Genomic DNA, 24,930 nt, shown 5'->3' on the forward strand with positions numbered 1-24,930 from the left:
AAAAATTTTTTGGATTGTTTACATAAACAAACACGTGTAGGAGGTTGGTATAAAAAAAATTATAAGACATAAGTTTCACAATAAATATTGATAATAAGAATGCACCTAACGTATGATGGTAATAATGCATTAATATATAAGTCAATGTGATACACCTCCTAAAATATTGGTATGACGTAAATATAGTGAACTTAGAATATTAATATTGGTACAATGTGATATTTATTAATTATTTATAAAGAATGAAACAATAATTGAAAGGAATATAGATAACCACATGGGTATACTTGACTTTTATTTTTCTAATTTTTTTTTTATAACTTATGTATATAGGTAGAGAGAGAGGGAGGTAGAGAAGTGTTATATGACTTATACAAAATTTGCCAAGCTTATGAATTGTTTTATTTTAAGTCATGCTTGAATCTAACATATGATAAGAGAAGATGAGATATAAAATAAGTTATTTCATTGCTTGTCTCGCTTAACAAGATATGTAATATTAGCATGCTTAATCTTTTTATTATGTCACCAATGACCCTATTTAGAGAATGACTTTTAAAATATATTTATATAATTGAAGAAAACTTGTATATAGTGTTTTTTTTGGATGTGGGATATCACAAATATTATTAGTTTTGTTGATTTTTTCATATACCTTAATTTGTTTTGAAGTAAAGCTTATAATTGGGAGGATAGAGTCAATCATATTTATATCGTGTTTAGTCACATTAAAATATCAATGTTATTAGTCCAATGTTACGTTAAAAAGGAAAGGTCATCTTATAAGTATAACATTAAACCTGATTTTTTTTTAATGAAAAATTATGTAAGTGAATATCACGACTATTTTCATTGAGCTTAAGATGATTTTGTTTCTTAAATTAATTTAGTGTTTATTTGAAAATATTTCTTATTTTGTATTTTTAAAATAAGAGAACATTAATAATTTTTATATAATATATAAGAATTTTTATAGGTTTAATATTAAAAAAGTAATGATTTTATAAATTACTTAAAAAAACAAAGGTATCAAATTTACTATCTCGAATTATATTTCACTAAATAACGTATATTAATAAATAAAAATAAAAAACTTAATATAAAGACAATATGACCACAACTATAGGAAATAATTAAAACAATTCAGAAAATCATAAAGAAGTGATAGACACTATTTTTGGGGTCCCTGTTGCACTCTCTTTTATTTCATTTTCATAGGCCGCGCGTCGGGTTCCTAATCACGGGATCATCTGCACACGCTTTTATAACCGTCGATCAAAAAGTGGATCACGAGGTGCAATAAGGGAAAGCGCTCTCTAGAACCGGTGGTCACATGCTTGTGCGAGTTGTACGTTCGGCTCTTTATTTCACTCCTAACGCCAGTTTAGGTTGGTTCCTCTCCTCCCCTCCCCCCTTTCCCTCTCTCTCTCTCTTCCTCTCTATAGCACTTATGGCTCACTGAACGTAGGACCACATAATCCTATAACCTTGCTTCGCGGCCAACGACGCCGGCGACGATGAGCTCCATCACCTCGGCTGAATTGAATTACCTCGTTTTCCGTTATCTACACGAATCAGGTCCTTTATCCTATGTCTCTCTCTTATGTTTGCTGTTTTGCGTTTTGTTCTATTTATATTGTTAAAGATGTGTTCTAGGGTTTCAATTTTATGGTTGAATGTTGTTTTGGGGATTTCTTGGGGTAATGTTTACTACGGAGTTACGGTTGGAACCAGTTTAGGGTTTCGAATTAGGGAGGGTTTTTAGATCTGTGAAGTTTTGTTCATGAAATTATGGGATTTAGGTTGTGGTTTTTTCATTTTTTGGAAGTTTTACCTAACTCTTCGGTCGGTTTATGGGAAAATGGAGGAAAAGGGAAAAGAAACAGGAAAAGGAAGGAGAAAATTTTCATTCTCGTGATTCTTGTTTTGCACTCGGAAGATGGAAAGTCAAGTCAGTCAGGTTTTATTTTATTAAAAAATGAAAATTTGGCTGGGGAAAAAGCAAATTTGGAGTTTTAAGGTTTTGATTATTATTATTTTTTGAATTTTTTTATTTTATTTTGATTTTTTGCATCCATTATTCGGGAACCAAACAGGTTTTAGGGCTCGCAATTGTTTGGAATTTTAAAAGTATCGACGTTGCAGATGGGAGAATGAAAATTGCAAATTCCTTCAAGCATGCCTATTTTGGTCTTTTATCATCTATTATCATTTAAAACTTGATAAAATGGGGAAAAAGGGAGTGAATTAATGTTTCTTTTTGGGCTTTGCATCTCAGTTGTTCAACTCTGCTATTCTAGTTAGTGGATAAAGAATGATAATTTACCAAAACCTTCATTTCATCGATGAAAAAATTTCTAAAATTATTTTTGAGGTAGAGGCTAAATTATCTGGTGTTTCCATTTTCGTAATTGCAGAATCAAGGGATAATTTTGATATACTCATTAAATTGATATGTGAGAATGCCCTTGAGTCCCTCATTTTAGGATTATGTTTGTAATGGGATCAAATGTCTATCTTATCAATATATTCTGTGCTTACTTATCAAAAAAAAAAATGGGATCAAATGTCTATTCCTCTTGATGTTATTAGAGATTGGAAGGATGTTGTTTTCTTCTACTTGGCGGTTCTTATCATCCACAATTAACTGAAACTCTTCCCTTTTGGGGATAGATGTTTGAAATTCAGTGCTGGTTCCATTGAAAATACAATCCTACTTGGTATATGAGTATTAGAGACCCTTTTTTTAGCCTTTTATATAGGTAAATTTTTGCCTTGGACTCGAACAAAGAACCCCCCACAAACCCTTCCCAACCCTTTACCACTTGGGCGAGGCCTCAAGGGCTAGGAGTATAATAATGATATTATGTTCATGCACTCCTTGTGCTGATGGGTGTGGGTGAAATTTCCTGAGTTGATTGTTTGGTCTTCTGTGGTTAAGGAATGTATAAAATGAATAGTTTGAAACAAAACACTGTTAAAGGAGATATCGCCTCATGATTAAAAGGTTGCCTACAGATCCTTGTCACTTGGTGCTTTCAGATATCAATTTTTTTTGGGGAAGTTTTCACATCTTTGTTTATGTGTCTGTGGTTTCCTTTTTCCCTTTGATAAAATTTGTTCAACAGGCTGATGAGCTACCATGAAAATTGATGATCAGGTGAAAAATGGAACTTCAAGTAGTTATATATTATTACCAATCAGAAAGGCAAGATATGCCTTTTTCATGTTTATTTGTCTAGTTTGTCTGCTACAATAGAATGAATTGTATTTCATAGTATTTGTGCATAGAAGCAGTGAGAGTGGTTTATCTTTCAATTTGATATATCCGTGTTGCCTTCATTAGGATGTGTTCTGAGTTTTCAGGAACCCTAGTTCTGGCTCTGGCAGTTTAAAATTATGTTCTTTCCTTCCTGCTTTCTTCTTCTTGTTCATTTTTTTTTTGTTTTCCTTTAGTTTCCAGTAACCTTTATGACCACCATACATCTTGTTGTGCACAGTGTAATTAATTGTTGTTACTTGTCCCCCGTGCCTAATCTGGGAATTGTCGTCTTCCTATTTACTAGCTTCTTCCATGTGGCAAATTATCTCATTTTCCCTGCTCTCTTCTTGGGTTTTCAAATTGGAATGCAATCCTCTTTGTGCCTCCTAAAATTCACTGTACTCCAAAACTTCTGTTAAAATTGTTCTATATGAGCTGGGTGTTCTAGCAGTTTAGATTGGTAAATTTTGGCTGATTAGAACTTTCTGATGTTAGTCATTCCAGAAGTTTATTTAATGTGGTTTTCTTTTGAATTCTAGTCCTTTTTGCTTGCTAAATAAATATTTGTTTAGCCAAATTTTTACCTGCATGATTAGAGGATTTTGGCGCCATATGTAGGAGCTTTTCTTTTGGTCTCTTGAGTTTCTTACATTCTGAATTCAAGAGGAGGCTAAAGAATATTGCATGTTAATCTCTTCCATTTCATGTTTTCTTGCAGGTTTTACACATTCAGCTTTTTCTTTAGGATATGAGGCTGGTATCAACAAATGTCCTATTGATGGGAATATGGTTCCACCTGGGGCTCTTATTACATTTGTACAAAAAGGACTTCAGTTTGTGGAGATGGAAGCAAACTTGAGTAATGTTAGGATCCTTGATGCTTTTACATATGATTATCTGTTTTAGCTCTATTATGTTAAAGTTCTTTTGCTATTCTTCATACATAAGAATTTATGTTGATCACTGCTTGTTTTGAGCTTATCAGAGTGATACAGATGTGGATGATGATTTCTCATTCCTACAACCTTTGGATCTTATCACAAAGGATGTGCACCAACTGCGTCAAATGATAAGAGAGAAAAAGAGAAATCTACAGAAGGAGAAAGATAAAGAATCTGACAAGGAGCATGAATTAGTAAGAGCGAGAGTAAGAGAAAAGGAAAGACTAGAAAGACAAGAAAGGCAAGAAAGGCAAGAAAGACAAGAAAAGCAAGAAAGGCAAGAAAGACAGGAAATACAAGAGAGGCAAGAAAGGCAAGAAAGACAAGAAAGGCAAGAAAAGGAGAAGGAACGTGAAAAGGAGAAGGAACGTGAAAAGGATAAGGATAGGCTAGAAAAGGATAAGGAGCGAGAAAAGCAGCATGATGATCACATTGATACAGAAATGACTACAGATCAAGAAGATGTAGTAACTGTCAAACATGATGAAAATGGAGTTTCTGGAGGTAATTCTTATTAATGTTAAATTTCCATCCCCCATTACTTTTGAACTACTTCTGTTAGCTTGTTGCTTTTGAACTCTTTATATTAGCTTGATGCTTTTCTAATTCATTTTTTAGATTGTATACATTTGTTTAATGCTCATCTCTATTTGTTTCATAATTTATCATGGCCTTATTCATCTCAGTATTGCTCATGACAGTTGGTATAATAACCATTGCATGTATTTTTTCGTTGAACTATTGCTTTAAAATTCCTACTGGGATTATGTTTCTCACTTGTCGAACACTTGCTCTATGAAAGATTTTGTGTACAATTTGAGAGATGACTGAAGTTATGCATCCCACATGGCTTGAGAATCAACTAATGAAAATGAAACCATCAGGCCAAGTATAGCTTTCCTCTCTTCTTTAAGCTACCTTCACTATTTTAAATTACAAAATCATGATAATCTTGTGGATAAAAAGCTGTCAATTGTTATGCTGAAATACTTAATATTTCTTTTGATAATAAATTTTGCCCCTATGCTAGGCATGTTTTTATGTCTATATATATTGACAACTAAATGCAGTCTTTTAGGCCTGGCTCATGTGCCTAGGGGTTGGGGTGTGTGGGGGAGATGTTAGGTTCTCTTTGTTGAACAGACAAAAAAAGTTAACTATCAAAAATGGAAAGAAAAATAATGACGAGTAACTGCCTCTTAAAAAACTTACGTTAAATGCATTGGGAACTAATTCTTTGTCCATGTGGACTTACCAGTATTCCTAATTGAAGTTTCCTCGGATGACTTTAGCTGGTTTTAAGTCTACACTCTTTTGAGGTCTAGAGTTCTGTTGTGTTGAAGCATCTTGGAATCCGCATTATCAGACATCACTTTGTCTATTTAATGAACATTTTTTGTAAGGTTGTGTTACCATTTGGTAAACTATAAATATTCTTTATAGATGGCGGTGAACAAAGTCTTCTTTTATTTATTTTATTAGAATTGGTTTTTGAAGTTTGTTTTTTAATGAAATTTCCATTTGTTTTAGTTTTTATTTTGATTAAGAATAGGAGTCAAATTTCTATTAGAAAATAGTCTTAGGTGGTGTTTTATTTTTTTATTTTAAAATTTTTTTTTATTACTTGATTTTAAATAAAACTTAAAACTAAATAGTGTTTCCGCACCCAACCGTATAAATATTGTCCGTTCTAGACCTAAAGGGGTCTTCACGGCTTTAAAATGCGTTTACTTGGTTAAGGGGAGTTTCTACATATATAATGTCAGGAACTTTCTCCCGTATTCGATGTGGGACATCACAAACACCCTCCTTGTTGTGTCCCATGGGATTGCAGGGTCAAACAGACAAACATCTCTTATAGGGCCAAAAAAATCCTCACACTGGGGTTGGGGATCGACTCTGATACTATTTGTAACGACCTGCACTCAACCATGTAGCTATTGTCTGCTCTAGATCCAAAGGAGTCCTTACGACTTTAAAATACGTTTATTTGGTTGAAAGGAGTCTTTTCCTATATAGCGCTAAGAACTTTTTCCCTTATCCGATGTGGGACATCACATTAATAGTATTAAGTATCAGGTTGTTTGTTTTTGTAATATTTTATTTCTATTAAATATTAAACAGTAAAGACAAACCAACATGTTACTTTTATCATTTAGAAAACGCCAAATATTTTGACTTTTTCTATTCAGCTAAAAATTTATTATAAGTCATGAAAATTATAAAAACAAACAATCTAAATTATGGAAGCAAATTGCTTTAAACAAAAAGTTAAAAGAACAAATACCCTCTTGTTTTTTACGTTCATTTTTGAAGACCCTTCCATGATTGGTAGATAGAGGAGGTGATCTGTTTTTTTGGGTTTTCTTGACCCGTTAAAAGTGCAAGAAGTCTCCTATCAAAAAAAAAAAGTGCAAGAAGTGAGGACACTTTATGTTGGATAGATGATAACAGAGGAATTTTCAGTGTCAAGTCTTATTATTGTTCTCTAAGCAGGGAGAATAATTTTGTTTTTCTTGGGAAGGAGGTTTGGGGATCTCGTGCTCCTCTCAAAACTTGCTTTTTTGCTTGGGAAGCTGTTTGGCGGAAGATCTTAACTATAGACACCTTAATGAGGAGGGGATGACAAATGGTCAATAGATGTAATATTTGTAAAGAGAGTGAAGAATCAACTGATCATATTTTGATTCATTGCGCCAAGACAAGAGACCTTTGGATCTTTTTATTAGCCCTCTTTGGATTGACTTGGATTTTTCTAGATTCAGTGAGCAATCTCTTTCTTCAATGGAAAGTTAAGGGGTTTCAAAAGAAGAATAGAGCGGTTTGGTGCTTGGCTCCCATTTGCTTATTTTGGTGTGTTTGGAAAGAGTGTAATTGAAGAATCTTCAAAGATGAACTCTCTGACCAGGGTTTAAAGGATCTCTTCTTTCAAACTCTTTTTGAGTGGACTAGGGATTTTTTGGAGTTGGATTTCCCCTCTATGTTGATTTTCCTTGAAACTCTTTTTTGTAGTTAACTTTGCTTTATTTGTTTATGTGGACTTTCTTTGTTTGAGGTGTGTGTTGGTTGTTTCTGTATATATAGCTTGTATATGTAGGGCACACCTCCTCCTTTTTTGGCGTTTTTTAATGCATGTTCTTGTTGTATATCAATTTTTTTTTTTATTTTTTTTTATTTTTTTATTGTGATAAGTAAATTTTTGTCCCCATTAGAACTTGAACCTCCCACAAACCCTCCCAATCCTTTTACCACTAGAGCTAGGCCTCAAGGGCGAGCCTCTATAAAGTTGTAAATATTTTAATTTTATTAATGGAAATTATTGAGAGTTTAGTAGCTCTATAGCTTCTTGGAAGGTGAAATTGCCTTTGTTGGGATTGATTCCTAAGAGGAGTCATGGTGTGATTGTTGAGGATCCTCTTTTCTTTCCTTTTCTTTTGTGTTATTTGATCATAAACTTTTTCTATCTTTCATTAGACTTGGGGAAGAATGTGGAAAGCACCTTGAAAATGTTTAGTGAGGGTAATAGTGTAATTAGCAATTGTAGCATTTTGTAGTTTTCAATAGGGTCTTTTCTTTATTTTATTAGAATTGGTTTTTAATTGGAGCCATTATTAAAGATTCTTAGGTAGCTTCCGATTAAAAAGAAAAAAAGAAAAAAAGAAGAAGATTATTCGGTAGTAGAGGTGTGGGAGATGGGGAAAGTTCACGTGCTTCCTGCACAGAGTGGGGGAAGGCTTTGTCTATAATGGAAGTGGGTGAAAGAAATGAAAGACAGGTGGTTGAGGGGTTGTCGCAAGAAAAGGGGGAGTTTGTAGGTGGTTGGGAAGATGGTTGTCTGGCAAAGTGTAGCATATCACTTAGATTCTCAATAGAAGGTTTCGAAGGGGAAATTCTGAATTTGCTTCATAGGATGAAGAGCAGAAGAGAATAGGGCAAAAGGATAACTTGCTCTATGCCTACTAGGTTTGAACATGAATTAAAGAAGCTAGAATGCTCGATTGATTATAACGGAGGAAAAAAAGGGAGCATGTTGGACAAAGGAGGAGGGGCCAAAGCGTATTTTCTTACATGAAGTTGAAAATATTATCTTGGAATGTAAGAGGGGCGAATGATGTCAATAAGAGGAAATTAATCAAGGCTTTAATAAGGTCTCAAAAGGGTGGATTTGGTGTGTTTTCAGGAGACTAAAATTCAAGAAATGTCTCTTGGGGTGGTGTGAAGTTCGAGAGTAGGGGGATTTTTAGAGTGGGGTGCAATGAATGCTAGGAATGCGGCTAGAGGGGTGGTAGTCTTCTAGGACAACAAAGTTTTGGAGCTAGTTGGGATGGAGGTGGGCCAATTCTCAATTTCTTGCCATTTTAAAATTGCGAGGATGGTTTTTTGTGGATTTTCACTGTGGTTTATGGGCCTACCGCGAAAAGGAGTATAAAATTTTTATGGGAGGAGTTAGGGGCTATCTGGGGTTGTGGAATGATCTTGGTCTCCAAAAAAGATGGATTGATGCCTTTGTAATTTTTAGTTATTTGGCATGGAGGTTCCATTTTATTGCCTAGGTAGTTTGGGACGTTGGTATTATTTGTTCTCCCAAGACCATGAGTGAATTTGGTTATTTACAAAAAGGAGTGGTAGTTGAGGAGGAGTATTTTGGTGTGAAGTATGAATGGTGCTAAAATGAAGTTAGGGAAGGTTGTCCTTGAGGCCTGACTTTAGTGAAGGGGTTAGATTTCATATATCCAAAAAAAGAAAAAGAAAAAAAAAGAAGAAGTTACCTATTAATAATTAATAGAAAGGAAAAAAGAAAAAAGAAAAAAGAAGTTGAGGGATTGATCTTTGTAATCTGAAAGGATTGGTTGCATTTGGTAAAGGCCTTAGCTCATAAGGTCAAGGAACTGTAAGGGTGATGTTTTTGGGTTAGATTTTTGGTGTGAGATTCTTTTTTAATGGAAGTGTACTTAGGTTGGTTATGAATTCTTTCAGAAGCTCTACGTGGTAAATATTGCTAGAGGGTTCTTGGAGGATGGAATGTCATGGAGAAAGGGACTAGGCAACTTCTTGTTTATATATATATATATATATTGATTAGTAAATGAGATTTATATTAAAAAGCGCCAAAAAAAGGAAGAGAAAACAAAAAGCTGCTCCCTCCCTCAAACTGACCCCAACCTATCAATGAAATCTATTATGAACATCAATTTTTCACCTATAAACAGTTTGGTCCAAGTTAACAAGTTACACAAAAACATGTATTTTAGCCTTTGGATTGAAAGTTCCACATTCTCAAAAAATCTTCTATTTCTCATAAAAACAAAAACAACTTCTTGTTTAATATCTTCCTTCGATTCTGTTTACTCTTTGTTGAGATTCCTACAACGTTTTGGTTGTTTTGCTCCTGTAGTGGCCCGTTTTTCCCCTCAGACTACTGTAAGAGATGAGTGCTTAACTGAGGATCACTTGACCAGCATGAAATGTGTGATCCCTAATATGTTACAAATGTAATTGGGATTCTAAATCTGTGGACCATCGTTTTCTTTCTGCTTGGCGAGGTAGTGGTTTGTGCTTTCTTGGTTGGGTGTAGGAATCTTTTGATTTATACTTCCCAAGTACCTTTGGCTTTAACAAGTTTTTAGTACAATTTTATTCATGAGAAGAAGAGCGTTACTAATTGTGTTGATGGCTCATGAAAGCTACAATCCTGATATATTGTATAAATATAAATTGTGATAGTTCTTTGTATGTGTTTTGTAGGACCAGAACCAATGGATGTCTCCACAAGTTCAACATTTCAGGCCTGTGAAATTCCAAGTTCTGATGTGACAATCCTGGAAGGGCATACTTCTGAGGTTTGTGACATTGTCTTTTGCTTTTCCTTTTTTTACCCTCCGTTTTCTTAGCATATTCATTTTTTTTTCTTGTAGGTTTGTGCTTGTGCATGGAGTCCGGCTGGTTCACTTCTTGCATCGGGGTATGTTTGATAGGACTGATTTTTATTTTGTGTGTATGGGTGTTAATTGTTGGTAGTTTCAAAGGTTACTTCTTTTATCTTTTAGATTCACATATATGGAAGTGCGTTTTCTTAAATAAGGATTTCTTATCATCTACAATGTTTATTATGCATGATCTTTGCTCAGAACCTTAAATGGAGCCTCTGTGCTGCAGAACCTTAAATAGTTTGCCACTACAACCATTATTTTTTTGACAAGCAAACAAAAAAATATTATTAGCAACTCCTAACAAAAAAGGGCACATGAAAGCACAGAAATAGCGTATGAAAGGTGGCAATGGCAGAGAAAAAGGAGGAAGAGACAAAAAAACTTCCCTCCCTTTAACTAGAAGCCAACAAATTGAAGCCTCATGTAAGAACTTTCTTGCCCAAAAGAAAGGAATGGGATTTTGAGAGCTTAATTTGATTGTTCCACATTTTCAAATGGTCTGTGATTCCTGTCCTTCTAAATGGTCCAAAATTAGCATAAACAGCAGCCCTCTATGCCTTCCTACGCTTCTTTTCCACAAAATTCCCATGCCAAATTAATACAATCTCTCCAAATGAATAGAACAGAAAAAGCCACAAGATCCTTGTTTTAGTGCAATATAGGAGGATGTAAATGAGCTGATTCTTCTTGGCCATTGTAAAGATAGGATTGATTTAGCAAGGTGAATCCTTTCCCTTTTTACTGATCCAAAGTTAAAAGCCTCTACCAATCCACTTCCTATGCAAAGAACCTTGCTTTAGTTCAGACCCATGAGATCCAAACTAGTTTCACATATCAGGTTCCAAATAAGAATAGAGAGCTTTTAACATTCTTGGGATCCTTTTGAATCAACCTATCCTCACCATTCATCATCTTTGATCTCTCTTGAAGCCTCATAAGAAACATCTCAAGACTTTCCAACTCCCAGTCATGGAACTATCTTAAGTAACAAGGTCTCCAATGCCCTCCCCTGCCTGATTCTTTCCTCACAGCCATGATCCAAGAACCACCCTTGGAAGTAGCTATGAAAAACAAAGTGGGGAAAAGGATGCTCAAGGATGATTCACTATGCCAAATATCATTTCAAAACTTCACTCTCTTGCATCTACAAATATTATTTTATTATTTATAGGCAAAGAACATTATTTTATGCTTGGTTTTAATCTCTTGGTCAACTATGTTAGATCGCTGGAATCTATCAAAAAAAAGTATTTTAGACCACTGGAGCACTTGCAGCCCATTAGTTTAAATACAAAACCTACTCAGAAAACCAAAAATTTAAAACCAAGACTTAATTATCACTGTTTCTAAATAAAATTTGTAAGTTTCTGTATCACTCGATGGCATTAGCTGTAATGTTTGTATTTCCTTTTCTGAGTCGTTATATTTAGGTAATATAGATTAGGCTCACTTTAAACTGTCATTTAATGGCCACAATGAAGTGTGAAGTAATGCATGCAGTTATGATTTGCATAATTCCCAAATCTTAGTGCATTCTTTGTGTGATGATAAAGCAACCATACTGCCAGCACTGTGAATTATCTCTTCTCATTCTATGCCTTGATGTTCTTTCATTGCCTGAATAACTAGGTCGGGAGATTCAACAGCTCGAATTTGGACAATTGCTGATGGGACCTGTAGATCTAGTGTGCAAAATGGTCCTTCAAATGTACTGGTGCTGAAGCATGTTAAAGGTAGAACAAATGAGAAAAGCAAAGATGTCACCACGCTTGATTGGAATGTGAGTTTTGGTGCCCCGTTCTATTCTAGCAAGTCCTTTGAGAATAGTGAATCTTGATTTCCTGCTTTTGCTATTTTGTCAAACTACTTGGTAGGCACAGGAAATTGCAATCTTCTATTTTTTATCCCTTTCATACAAGCTTTTACAGAAACATTAGTTGCATAAGTGTGTAAAATGATAGTGTAGATTATTCTTATGTCAATTCTAAAGCTATTCTTCATAATGTGAAACTTGTCTCAGTCAAATTGTCATCAGTGGTGAAGTCACAGGATAGAAAAGCATTATTCAAGCTTCTAACATATCACAAACGATTAGCCGATTTGTTTGCATTGGAGGAGAGCATTTTGCAATATCATTTAAAAATTAAGAGCATTTTGCAATATTATGTAAAAATTAGTAGATTATTGTGACAATGATGGCTGCAAGATGAAGCTTAAGCTTCTGTTTTACTTTATTTTACTACATTTGATTTAAAGGTTTATACCCAGTTTCTAGTTATAATTCCAAAAGTGCTTTTGACAGCTCATTTGCCCTTCTTTTCCTGATGATGTACAAAACATGTTGTCATAAACCACAATGAGAAAGAAAAATGATTAATCAATGCAGCTACTTGTGCAGCTTGATTTGTGTTTTTAAATCTTGCGGTGATTTAGAAGTTTTGAGGCAAGGCCAGGCCAGGCCTAGGTTATGTAAGGGGGAAGTGTTGAATAAAAAGGGCATAAATTGACAACCTTTTGGAGCATGCTAATCTTCAACCAAATCCCTAAAATTTGAATTAGAAGGGCACCAATTGAAGGTTAAGATAATCCTGTGAAGGAGATGGCTGGGGGAAAGGATCCTGAATATAATTGAAGTTGGAGGGGTCACTTCTTTTCCCCCAGTTGACCTTAACAGGGGCGCCACATCTACTAGATGAGATGAACCATCCCTCTTCCATAAAAACATGAGTGCTGCCTGTACGGTTCAGAGGTTGGTTAATTTTAACCAGAAACTCATGGAACCATAGCAATGGATTTGGTCAGGCTTTTTACTCATAAAAAAAAAAAAAAAAAATTCAATTCCATCAGAACATCTCAACCTTGTCTGGTTGGTTTTGGTGTTGGAGCAGGTTGAACCCCAGTGGATGTTGGTGATTGAAGCATGGTTGTGTAGTACAGCGGAGGTAGAGTAGGAGTAATTCTGCTATTGAAGGAATAATGACAGTGGTGACCTTTCAGTAGGTTATGGTGGCTGTGTTTGGGATGTTGGTTTTGCAGTTGGGTAGTTTGTCAATATGTTGGTCATGAGAGTGGTCAGTGTAGGTGACACTGATGAAAGGATTCTGATGAGAACGTAAATTTTTTATTCTTTTGCTTTGATAGCATATTTTCTTATTTGGGCAAGGTATTTTATGAGGCACTTTCTGGAACAGTTTTCTTTTTCTTTTCTGTTTCTCTAGGAAGTGCGGAATTTTTTTTGCTATGGTATCCTAATGATGACTTGTTTTCCAGGCTATGATGCTTTTCTAGTTCTTGTTGACAATTTTCAGTTTTTTGCTTGCTATTATGCAGGGGGATGGGACATTGCTTGCAACAGGGTCCTATGATGGACAAGCAAGAATTTGGAGTACAAATGGTAAGCTGCCTTTAGCATAATTGCTTAATGTTTTCTGTTGAGTGAGAGAAAGAAAATAGTGTCTTATTGCCCAAGGAAAGAGTACAAAGCGTATATATGGACTTTACAAAATAAGCAAAATGACTAAACTACCTCTTACCAAATGACTATTAATAACTCTTTAACACTCTACCTCAAGTTGGGGCATATATATTATATAGACCCAACTTGGAATACTTGATAGAAAAAGGGATTTCTCCTTAAAGCTTTAGCAAACGCATCGCCTAACTAATCTTCAAACTTGATGTAAGTGGTTATCACTTTCTTGCTCATTACAATTTCTCTGATAAAATCACAGTCCATTTCAATATGTTTGGTTCTTTCATGAAACATTGGGTTGCAGGCAATGTGAATAGCAGTTTCATTATCACAGTACATAGTCATGCATTTTTCAAGAGAAAAGTTTTGAATCCACATTAATTCACACATTGTATATGCCCTAGCCTTATATTCTTTTTTAGCACTAGATCTAGTGACTACATGTTGCTTTTTACTCCTTCAAGTAACTAGATTATCACAAACAAGGGTGGAATTGGACCCCCTGTCAATTGAGGATCTTGCTCAGTTCGCATCCAAAAAATACTCACAAGATCAAGGCTAGTGTGAGACCTCTTTCCATTGAGTACTCTCATACCTTTAGTACCTTTGAGATACCTTAGGATTCTACATGTTGTTTCCTAATAAATCTGCTTAGGTGTGTCCATGAATTGACTTATTGTACCACTAGGAAATGTAATGTTAGGTCTGATGACTATCAAATAAATGAGCCCACCCACTAGATATCTTCTTTTGTTTGAAAACACAAGACTATCATCTGCATTAAGATTCACATTTTGCTCCATAAGGGTGTGTGTTAGCTTTACTCCTAACATGCCGATTTCATTAAGCAAATTCAATACATACTTCCTTCGAGCCAAAACAATCTCACTTCTACCATGTGTAACTTCAATGTTGAGCAAGTAATGTTACAACCTGAGATCCTTTGTCTGAGAGGTATTTTTCAAGTAATCGTTCACTTCTTCAATACTTTACCATCACTATCAAAATGAATAATATCATCCACACATAGAATGAGTAGTACAGAGTGGTCAGAGTTACATCTTCTAAAACCAAATGATAGAAGAATAGCACTCGATTTATCAAACCAAGCTCGAGGTGATTGTTTTGATCCATAAATAGCGTTCCCTTGAGTAACAAACCCACGTAGTTGCTCCATATAGACTTTCTCACTCAAATCACTATACAAGAATGCATTTTTCTCATCTAATTGATGTAGACTCCACCCAAAATTTAAAGCTAAGGAAATATGGATGTGTATTGAATTAAGACAAGCAATGGGGGAGAAAGTCTCAAACTAGTCCACGCCATCAGTTTGAGTAAACAAGCCAACAATTCTATAATTCCATCTAGATGATACTTAATAGTAAAAACCCAACAACAACCTACAACATGCTTTCCTTGGGTAAATTAATGAGTTCTCATGTACCTCTGCCTAGAGGAGCATGCATTTATTCTTCCATGACCTTCTTCCACGACCTTCTTCCACACAATATGATTTAAAGCTTCTTGATAAGACTTACAGATAGAAATAGAAGACAAGACACGAGCAAAACACCTAAAAATAGGGGAAAGGTTATTTAAAGACATATAATGAGTAAGATGTTAGTGAGTACAATTTCCTTTGCCTTTCCTTATAGGTGGCAATAGGTCAAGTTGTGTCAAGTTGAGGTTAGAAATAGTGAAAATTTACTAACTTGAATACAACCCTTTTAATAATTGTGCTAGGATGACCTGATAGAAACATGACCTATTTATTACACTGGTAACACGACATAACTTGTTTAACCTTGTTTAATAAATAGGTTAAGTTGAATTGTGTATGAATTGACATGGATAACTCGTTAGCACTGTTCTAACCTAATGATTCTAACCCATTGACATGATTCTAGCCTGTTTAACCTGTTAACATGATTCTAACTCATTTAAACTATTTAAATTTTAAAATTTACAAATATATTATTTTAATGCTTTTTAGTTGCAAGTTTTAATTTTTTTTAAATATTTATTAATTTAATTATATCATTTGAACATTTTTTTTTTATAAATAAGAGATTGTATTAAATAGAGCAACTAGCGCACAAGAGTATATGGGTCGTGTACAATGAGCACCAAAAGGCTAAACAAAAACGAGGGGAAATAAAAAATACTCCTTTCCTCAACAAAGACCCAATCAATCTATAAAATCAACCAAAGGCATAGAGCCTCCACCTATAGACACCTTAACCCACAAAGATAGATTGTTAAGGAAATTGTTTGTTTACTTTCAAACAAGGATCTTTGCTCTGACATTTTCTCACTTTCAAAACATTTTAAGTTTCTTTCCTTCTAGATGGTTCAAAAAATACATAAAGGAGCAGCTCTCTAAGCCTTCATGCGCCTTCTACCTACAAAAGAGCCATGCCACACTAGTGGAGCCTCCTTAATTGATGTAGACATAACCCATTAAACATCGAAAATAGATAACACTGACTGTCATGATAACCTCACCTTATTACAATGAAGGAGAATGTGATCAGTGGATTTCGACTCTTCTTTGCATAAGACACATCTACTGACCAACATTCACCCTCTTCTTTGGAGCTAATCTAAAGTCAACTCCTTATTCTAGCAGACCTCTCAAGTGAAAAAAACTCACCTTAAATGGAATCCAAGAGTTCCAAATAATCTCTAATGGAAATGGGATGACACAATTTGACTCTAAAAGAGAATAGAGCTCTTTTATAGAGAACCTTCCTTTGCTATCACTTTTCCAAACTACTATGTCCTCCTCCTCCTCCCTATTCATTGACTAAACTTGGAGTTTACACAAGAATCACTCTATGACAACCAACTCCCAATCATTTAGGTTCCTAATTGTAGAGAAGAGATTGAAGAATAAAAGGTAGAAAATTCTTCTTTTTGATTTTTATGTACAAAGACTTGTACATACATACATATATATATATATATATATATATATATATATATATAAATACAAAAATCCTAGGATCCAAATTAGGGACTTTCCTAACTCAATTATAACAAAATCCCTTTGATCATGGATTGCCTAATTCTTTCTTCAGAATCACAATTTTCCTTATTTCATTCTTCCACACTAACAAAACGGAAGTTCCAATTTCCTCCTCTTTACTTCCAAAAGTCACCTATTCACACTTCTTTCGAGTCCGATAAGGCAAACAAGGACGAGAATAACACAAATAAAGGCTTTTCATTGTACCAACTATCTTTCCAAAACTTCATCTTGCTCCCACTACCCATTGCAAAGGAGACTTTTGTGTTAAAAAAATCCCACTGCTTACTTATAGTTTTCCGTAACCCAACCTCATAAGAGTCTCTCACCACACGTAAACTCCAACCCCCTTCCTCCTTTCTAAACTGTCCCCTTTTGATCTTCCTCCACAACGAATCTCTTTCATTGGAGTAATTATAATATATTTATAATAAAAATAAATTAAAAGCTTAATTTTACACTTGTTCAATGTTTTAATTATAAAATATTTTTAATCTTTAATGAAATATGTACAAATGGGTCATTTTAACATGATTAGGTTAAATGAGTCATAAATGGCTCGGATCATAAAAAAGTCATTTGAAACGTTTATGTTAACAAGTTATTTTGACATAATTAAGTAAATAGGTCATTTTGACACAATCAAATAAATGGGTTAGTTTGACATGATTTAGAAAATAGATTAATGGGTTGAGTAGGCAATCCAAACACGACCTGTTTATTAAATAGGGTATACAGGTTGTTGCGATTATGATATGAACATGATTATACTTAATTTGACCCTGCTAAAATTTGTATTGTTTTCGAATTGTGTCATGTTAGAATTGCTACCCCTACCTTTCCTGAGTGTAACAAGGAGTTTTGACTCATTAGGAATTGAGGTAATGAAAATAGATGGTGGTATAGGATTATCTACTGACAAGCCCGGAGGAGGTAGAGATTGAGGTTGATTTGTTTTACCATCTCTAGCCAGTCTTTTCCATTGATGCACTTGTAATGGTTTGTTAGTCTTAGAGAAGTATCAATAACAACAGGAAGAGGAATAAACTGAAACTGAAATAAGTCATTTTCTAATTGTAAATCGTGATCAGAAAAATTAGTCTAAAAGAATATTGCATTGGCATTAATAAAGTATTTACGAGACATGTGATCAAAACATTTGTATTGTGTTTGGGTTCTAGAGTATCCAAAAAAAAAAAAAAAAAACACACATTTGAAGAGCGAGGATCAAACTTATCTTTATTTGGAGAAAAATTATGAACAAAGCAAACACATCTAAAGACTCTAGGAGGAAAGATAACCTATGATGTTTGTCAAGTTAACACGACTCACACTCAGGCTTATTGGACAAATTTGGAGACAATCCTAATGAATGTAACCCCTCAAATGAAGCAGGACCCAATCTATAATGCCACTGAAGAGGAGTAACAAATGAAGAAAGAGCAACAGAATGACATTTTTTAATAATGAGACTGGAATATAAACTGACTATTGAGATAATAAAGCCATTTCACTTGAGGGGACTAATGATGTGTTAGAAGACTTGGTTAAGTGAGAAAAGGGGGAGGACTGCCCAGTCATATGACTAGAAGTGTCAAAATTTCTACCCAAGGGGAAGAAGACTGACTAGGAGTAAGAAAAGCATGTGCATCCAAATCTGTTAAGGTTGTGGTAGGAGCATTGATGTTGGATCTCAAGGAAATCTATGAGGACTGTTGCACTGGTTTGTTATAATTATCTAAAGATAACGTGATACTCCCTACTACTACTACCTGTAGGTTGAACATGAGTAGGAACATCAACTCTATCATTAGAAGAGAAGGCAACCTGATTAGCCCATGTAGGACGACCAAACTTGTCCCAACATTTATCATAGGAATAATTTTTGAATTGTTAATTGATGTTAGAGGAACTTAGCCAAAACTATTTTCTATCCTTAACATGTGTCATTCCACATTTTCATAATGTTTGACTTACATTTCCTTTTTCAACACTGTTAAAGAATGTTTAGAGGGTGTGGGTTTTGTATGGTGGCATTTGAGCAATGAATCTATATGCATCAAAGAAGGGCCCATTAAAAAGAATGGTAGAATTCTATTCAGGAATTTAATGTTTAGGATTTTTAGACAATGACAACAGTGGGAATTCATTTCTCTTATCATTTAGCTTTCAATTTCAGTCCTACCATCTTGTGCAGGTTTGTGCGTGCATGAGTGAGTGTGTGTGTGCGTGTGTTTTTTTTTTCCTTATGTTTGTTTTGGTTTCTTCTCTGTAATGATATTTGATATTCCCTTCTAGTTATTGTTCTATTTGGGATAATTTTTTTCCTAGTTTACTAAGATCATTCCTTTATTTAGTTTTACTGCAGTTTGAAAACTTTATACCTCATGTTATGGGTATCATTTTTGTTTAGGTGAACTAAGGAGCACTTTGAGCAAACACAAAGGACCTATATTTTCTCTAAAGTGGAATAGAAAGGGTGATTATCTTCTAACTGGAAGCTGTGATAAAACTGCCATTGTGTGGGACGTGAAGACAGAGGAATGGAAGCAACAATTTGAATTTCATGCAGGTGATAAAAGTTTGCTGATTATTAGGAATTGGTGCCTTTTCTCTTCAGATTGCTGCCTTTTCCAGGAGTTATCCTCTTTTATTCTTCTCACCAATATCCTTTTTCATTCTTACCAAAAGGGAGTTGCATTATCTTCAGGTCCAACACTTGATGTCGACTGGCGAAATAATGTTTCTTTTGCGACCAGCTCCACAGACAATATGATATATGTTTGCAAAATTGGAGAAAACCGTCCTATTAAAACTTTTTCTGGCCATCAGGTTTGTTCTTGTGATCATTAGGTTATTACTCATTAGTGGTCATCATGCTAACTGCTCAAGCAGGCCTATGGTTAAGAAATCTTAAATTCTTTGTCCACTGTTTTCTGCCCAAGAATTTTGCTTCCTCAATGTTTAGTAACCTCCAGCCAATATAAAGCAAGAACTCTGGCTTAATCATTCTTTTGCTGACATGGTTGATAGTTGGTTGCTAGATGTTGCTGGTGCATAATTTCACTGAGACTTTAAGTATTTCACTGAGACTTTAAGTATGTATAGCAGATGCATAGATTTTATAAGTAATCTTTGAACTATGTGCAATTTCAGGGTGAAGTGAATTGTGTCAAATGGGATCCAACAGGACAATTGTTGGCCTCTTGCTCTGACGATATCACTGCGAAGGTTATTGATGATAAATTTTTATTTAGTTATTGAATAATTTTCTTCTTAAGGTGCTGATAATCGACATGTATGTCCATTCCTGTTTTAGTCTTGGTTTCTTTCTTCAAAAGGAATGTGCCATTTGTATCATGGATGTCATCTTAGCTAGGCAGTCAGATTTATCTCTTTTGGTTTTCCTTGCTTTGCTTGTTAGTGATGAGATTTACTGATTGGCATCTGATCCGTAAAATCATGATGCAGATCTGGAGCATGAAGCAGGAGAAGTATCTTCATGATTTAAGGGAACATGCTAAGGTAGGAGGAGCCTCTTGACTCCTCTTTATCTTAATCTGTTAATTTTTTTAGTATGCTTTTGCAAACATTAATGAACTGTTCTGCAGGAGATATATACTATCAGATGGAGTCCCACTGGTCCAGGTACAAACAATCCTAACCAGCCGTTGGTGCTGGCAAGGTAAAAGAATTGTTTGTTTTATAAATTCAGTTGTCATTTATCTTCATTTATTTGTACAAACTGCATGTACTATATATACATTCCGTATAGAATGACTTCTAGGACCACTATTTTTCATCAAAGGGGAACCATAAGGTTCTCTATTTATTCTATATAACAAATAAATTTCAGTCAAAGTTATGAATGGAACTATGGAAACTTTAGCTACTTGGAGCATTTCATCAAACCTGATAAATAAGCCATTTCGATATTTGAACTGAATCTCCAGTGTCCTTAACTTGAATTGTCAGTGACAGTTGTGAATTAACATTTTAAAACTGATGGAAAGTCTTTTAGGAAATTGAAGTTTCATTTTAGTAAATTGTCAATAGAAGTTGTAATTTAATATTGTAAAATTGATGAATAAAGGGTGCATTTAATGTCCACTGTTGAAATAGATATTTTATGTTTGGCTGCCTTGTCCTAGTTTTGGCGTCTACTAAGGTTTGCATAGCATAATTTTTCGTCTTTTGAAATATTTTAGTATTTATTTAGTCCATAGATTTCGCTCTATACTTATGTAATTACACCTATTATATTTTACTTTTTTGCCTTGTTATGTGTGAATCCCTTGATGGAGATGGTTTTCAATTAAACATTAAGAATTCAAAACACACACACACACACACACACACTCATTACGTGTATATGCTGCCATATAACAAAAATATTATCTGTTTGTGTGCAGTGCATCGTTCGATTCAACAGTGAAGCTATGGGATGTGGAACAAGGGAAACTTCTTTGCAGCTTGAATGGCCACAGGTAATAGAGTTCTATAGTTTTTGTGACATTTTTATTTTGTAGGAACTCATGGTAAACATAAAGTACCATATTAGTATACCAGTAATAATAAGTAGTTTAGCTATTAGCATTTATGTGGTGGTACAAGCTATGACCTGGAACTACTCTAATGAAAGTTGATCACATATGATGATCATAACCTTGATTGTTTTTTCCATTTTTGGTAAATTATCTGTGTATTCTATGAAGTTTTTTTCTTCACCTCAACACTTTTCAGTATCTGGCAAGTTCTGGGGTAAAATGTTTGGGTGGTTTTGGGTCATTGCAGTATCTTGGTGCCCTTAAGCTAATCCTACTTCTGAGTTTCTTGATTGTTTCATACTTGTAATCATTATTTACTGTGCTTTTTAATTGATTCACCAGGGATCCAGTATACTCTGTTGCATTTAGCCCAAATGGTGAATACTTGGCTAGTGGATCTCTAGATAGATCCATGCACATCTGGTCATTGAAAGAAAGAAAGATTGTGAAGACATACACTGGCAACGGGGGCATATTTGAAGTCTGTTGGAATAAGGAAGGTGACAAGATTGCTGCCTGCTTCGCCAACAATACAGTATGTGTTTTGGATTTTAGAATGTAGGGACTTGAGAATACTCCAGATTATGTTGAAATACAGGGTTACTCTTTCGGTACTTGCTGGAAAGGTAAGCCAGTTTGTCGGTCCTAGAGTTCCAGCCAAAGGAAAAAAGAGTTAGGGGAAATGGGGGGAGGGGGTTGGTGTTTGGTTGGGTAGGATTTTCATTTTTACAGTAGATGAAGGTGTAACCGAATTTAACTTTATGTTGTTTGACTTCGTTAGTTGATAGTTGTTAATCGCTTTGAATGAGATACATTGCTACTAATTTGTACAGATTTACTTTAATGAGAAACATGATTCAAGACTTCGTATTTGAAAGATATTTTGGATTTATTAATTTTTTTCTTTGCAAATGTATGCTTGATTCTCTTGTTGAAGGGTTGTGTCGAGAAAATGTTAAGACGATTGCTTTAGTTTTAGTGTGTTGGGCGACCAGCTTCACCTGCAAAACAAGCCTATACAATTGATTAAGGACTGGACCTTCAATACAATATTGTATTTGATTTTTCCTCAAGCTTGCATCTTTTACTGTTGCAGATTCTCCTGATGGTTATCTAGTGAAAATTCAAGTCTATAAAGACTGTTGCTTTCAAAAGTGCCTATCTGTCTTTCAAGCGATCAAATGGTTGGTGACCCAGTTAATTCTGTGCGTAGCTGTGTAAATCACTAGTTTTTACTAGGCGGATGGCCCCAAACCATATAATATGAACTACTATGAACATGTGGACTACTCAGGCGCATCCCCTAGTTTCAGGGAGTTATGATACTGGTAGGAGGAAATTTGGGACCTCTAGCCGTTCTTCTGAGATGAGTCAGGGTTTGGAGTTGGTGCTCGCCTTACCAGGCGTAGGCGTACCCCTTTTGGTCCACCAGGATTCAGATGCTTGACACATTGACTTTCTTGATTGTGAATTTCTGATAGCATGGTTAACTAGGTTTGAATTGTAACAGATTTTCGTCATGTAGACCTAGTTAACTAGGTTTGAATTTCAGGAAATGTTGTGGCACACATGATAACTATAATGAATTAAAATCTCTAGCAGTTGAAGAATGCCTAACAATGCCGGCAGAGGCATTCTTCTGAACAGGAGCTGTTTCTTACAACTCATATCAAATGGAATCAAGTTCACCAATAGTCCCCGCAAGAACATGAGCCGTTCACAAAGTGGTGGAACCGGTTTCGGTCCCTCACAACAATCTTACGCCCTGTGATCTTTGAGATCAACTTGGTCACTTCATGACAATCAGCACAAACTCGGAGGTTCTTTACTATCTTGATCGTGGTTCCTGGTTGAGTATTGATGAGCCCAAAAGCAATAGCAAGCTTCTCACTATGAACTTCAAGGGATCTCTCTTTTTCTGTCTCTCCAATGTCATGCAATACGATATCAGTCTGAGGGGTGTACCCATGAGACTTGAGCCACCCATTTATCTCCTCCAACATCATGTAGATTTCTTTTCTCTTTGGGTGATTCAACCCTCCAGCAAGGAACTCATGTACCTTATTATTCAATTCAATGGAGCTACAGCCTGGCTCCTTCTTTACCCCACCGTCTTTCATCATGGTCCTCAACCTTGCAACCCCATCCCAGTTTCCAACTGCAGCATAAATGTTAGAAAGAAGTATGTAAGTTCCAGAATTAGCAAGATTCTGGTCAACTAGTAACTCTACAATTTTCTCTCCCAAAGCAATGTTACCATGGAGCCTGCAGGCCCCAAGCAAAGTTCCCCATAAGACAGGATCTGGCTCAATGTTCATGTTCTTGACAAGCTCATATGCCTGTTCCACATGCCCAGCACGGCCGAGTAGATTTACCATACATCCATAATGTTCAATCTTTGGTTCAATCCCATATTCATCTTTCATTTTGTTAAAAATGTTCCATCCTTCTGTTACCCATCCTGAATGGGCACAGGCACTCAAAATGCCAATGAAAGTTATATTAGTAGGGTGCAAACCCATCCTACACATTGATTTGAAAAGCTGCAAAGCTTCTTGGCTGAATCCGTGCATTGCGTATCCCACAATCATTGAATTCCAAGCAACAACATCTTTGTCATCAATCTTATCAAAAACCACGCGAGCATCTTCCAGACTACCACATTTACTGTACATATCAACCAAAGCCGTCCCGACATGAACATTGAACCGAATACCATTGTTCTCAATGTAAGAATGGACCCATCTGCCAGATTCCAGTGCCCCAAGCTGCCCACATGCAGAGAGCACAGACAGCACTGTCACTTCATTAGGCTTCGCTTTTGCCTTCAACATTCGTCTGAATAGCACCAATGCCTCATTTGGCATCCCATTTTGAGTATAACCATCGATCATCACATTCCAACACACGCCATCCCTCTCCTCCATTCCATCAAATAGCACCCGTGCCGCATCAAGCTCACCATGCTTTGCATAGCAAGTAAGCATAGCAGTCAAAGAAACCAAACTCTTTTCAGGCATAGTATCAAACAGTTGTTGTGCGGACACCACATCCCCGCCTCTCGCGTAAACATCCAACAGACCAGTTCTCACATACAAATCCGAATCGAACCCCAACTTGACCGCTTGGGAATGCAACGCTTTTCCGGGCTCGATCGGGCATAATTTCAGGATAGAGGAAAAGGTGAAGGCATTGGGTTCAACGCCTTGGGTTAGCATCTGAGCATAGAAATTAAGCGCTTGCTCATGGAGACCACGCAGCGCGTGGCCATGAATAATGGCGGTCCAGAAGAAGACACTGGGGTTTTGGGTACGGCCGAAGAGAGCAACGGAGTAGTCGAGGCGGCCGAGAGAAGCATAGGAACGCTGGAGCTTGAAATTTAAGATGGGGTGGTGGTCGAGACCGTGGCGGAAAAGAACTGCGTGGATTTGGAGAAGGTGGCTGATGGTCTTGGATTTGTCTATCAATACTGCGAGTCTGTTTGTAGAAATAAGATGATGAGTGGTGGAGGTAGTGGGAGGAGAACCGGTCGCGGGCGATGGTGGAATGGTGAAGAGGGTGGTTGAGGACATGGTTGAATTACCGGTTTTTCAAATCTTTGGCGCCACTAGCGATAACCCTTAGACAGGAACATTAGATGGTGCATATATTTATTCATAGCAATTGTTTTACAATATATGAATGCTTTAAATTAGTTTAGCAGGAAGAAAGATTTATTGTATTTTATTATAAATAAAATCAAATGCT

General features: G+C 35.7%; 2 protein-coding genes across 3 annotated transcripts; one reads left to right on the forward strand and one right to left on the reverse strand.

Moving 5' to 3' along the window:
* The first annotated feature begins 1,391 nt into the window (after nucleotides 1–1,391).
* Nucleotides 1,392–22,064, forward strand: LOC117917967 (WD40 repeat-containing protein HOS15). Of its 2 annotated transcripts, XM_034834462.1 has the most exons (14): nucleotides 1,392–1,578; nucleotides 3,981–4,126; nucleotides 4,248–4,707; nucleotides 9,949–10,043; nucleotides 10,119–10,165; nucleotides 11,763–11,913; nucleotides 13,464–13,527; nucleotides 19,050–19,208; nucleotides 19,347–19,468; nucleotides 19,793–19,867; nucleotides 20,108–20,161; nucleotides 20,248–20,321; nucleotides 21,049–21,123; nucleotides 21,526–22,064. In XM_034834462.1, exons 1-14 carry the CDS (start codon nucleotides 1,518–1,520, stop codon nucleotides 21,743–21,745), a joined length of 1,803 nt encoding a protein of 600 aa, XP_034690353.1. In that variant the 5' UTR covers nucleotides 1,392–1,517; the 3' UTR covers nucleotides 21,746–22,064. The 2 variants fall into 2 exon arrangements, with proteins under 2 accessions (XP_034690353.1, XP_034690354.1); XM_034834463.1 differs by lacking the exon at nucleotides 1,392–1,578 and having other exon boundaries at nucleotides 4,030–4,121.
* A 620-nt stretch (nucleotides 22,065–22,684) lies between these two features.
* LOC117917966 (pentatricopeptide repeat-containing protein ELI1, chloroplastic) lies at nucleotides 22,685–24,802 on the reverse strand. Its single transcript, XM_034834461.1, has 2 exons — nucleotides 23,441–24,802; nucleotides 22,685–23,341 (listed from the first exon to the last, which is right to left on the reverse strand). The coding sequence occupies exons 1-2, from the start codon at nucleotides 24,753–24,755 to the stop codon at nucleotides 22,869–22,871; spliced, it is 1,788 nt and encodes a 595-aa protein (XP_034690352.1). The 5' UTR covers nucleotides 24,756–24,802; the 3' UTR covers nucleotides 22,685–22,868.
* Between the last annotated feature and the right edge of the window lie 128 nt (nucleotides 24,803–24,930).

The sequence above is a fragment of the Vitis riparia genome, chromosome 7 (genome assembly GCF_004353265.1).
Source record: "Vitis riparia cultivar Riparia Gloire de Montpellier isolate 1030 chromosome 7, EGFV_Vit.rip_1.0, whole genome shotgun sequence".
Taxonomy (NCBI): domain Eukaryota; kingdom Viridiplantae; phylum Streptophyta; class Magnoliopsida; order Vitales; family Vitaceae; genus Vitis; species Vitis riparia.

Bases quoted from the DNA above. Each gene is read 5' to 3' on its own strand.
- LOC117917966 (XM_034834461.1), bottom strand. From the start codon at position 24,755: ATGTCCTCAACCACCCTCTTCACCATTCCACCATCGCCCGCGACCGGT. The intron at 23,342-23,440 runs GTAACATTGCTT...TTTATGCTGCAG, and splicing joins TGGGGCCTGCAGGCTCCATG to TTGGAAACTGGGATGGGGTT.
- LOC117917967 (XM_034834462.1), top strand. From the start codon at position 1,518: ATGAGCTCCATCACCTCGGCTGAATTGAATTACCTCGTTTTCCGTTAT. The intron at 11,914-13,463 runs GTGAGTTTTGGT...GCTATTATGCAG, and splicing joins TCACCACGCTTGATTGGAAT to GGGGATGGGACATTGCTTGC. The intron at 13,528-19,049 runs GTAAGCTGCCTT...ATTTTTGTTTAG, and splicing joins AAGAATTTGGAGTACAAATG to GTGAACTAAGGAGCACTTTG.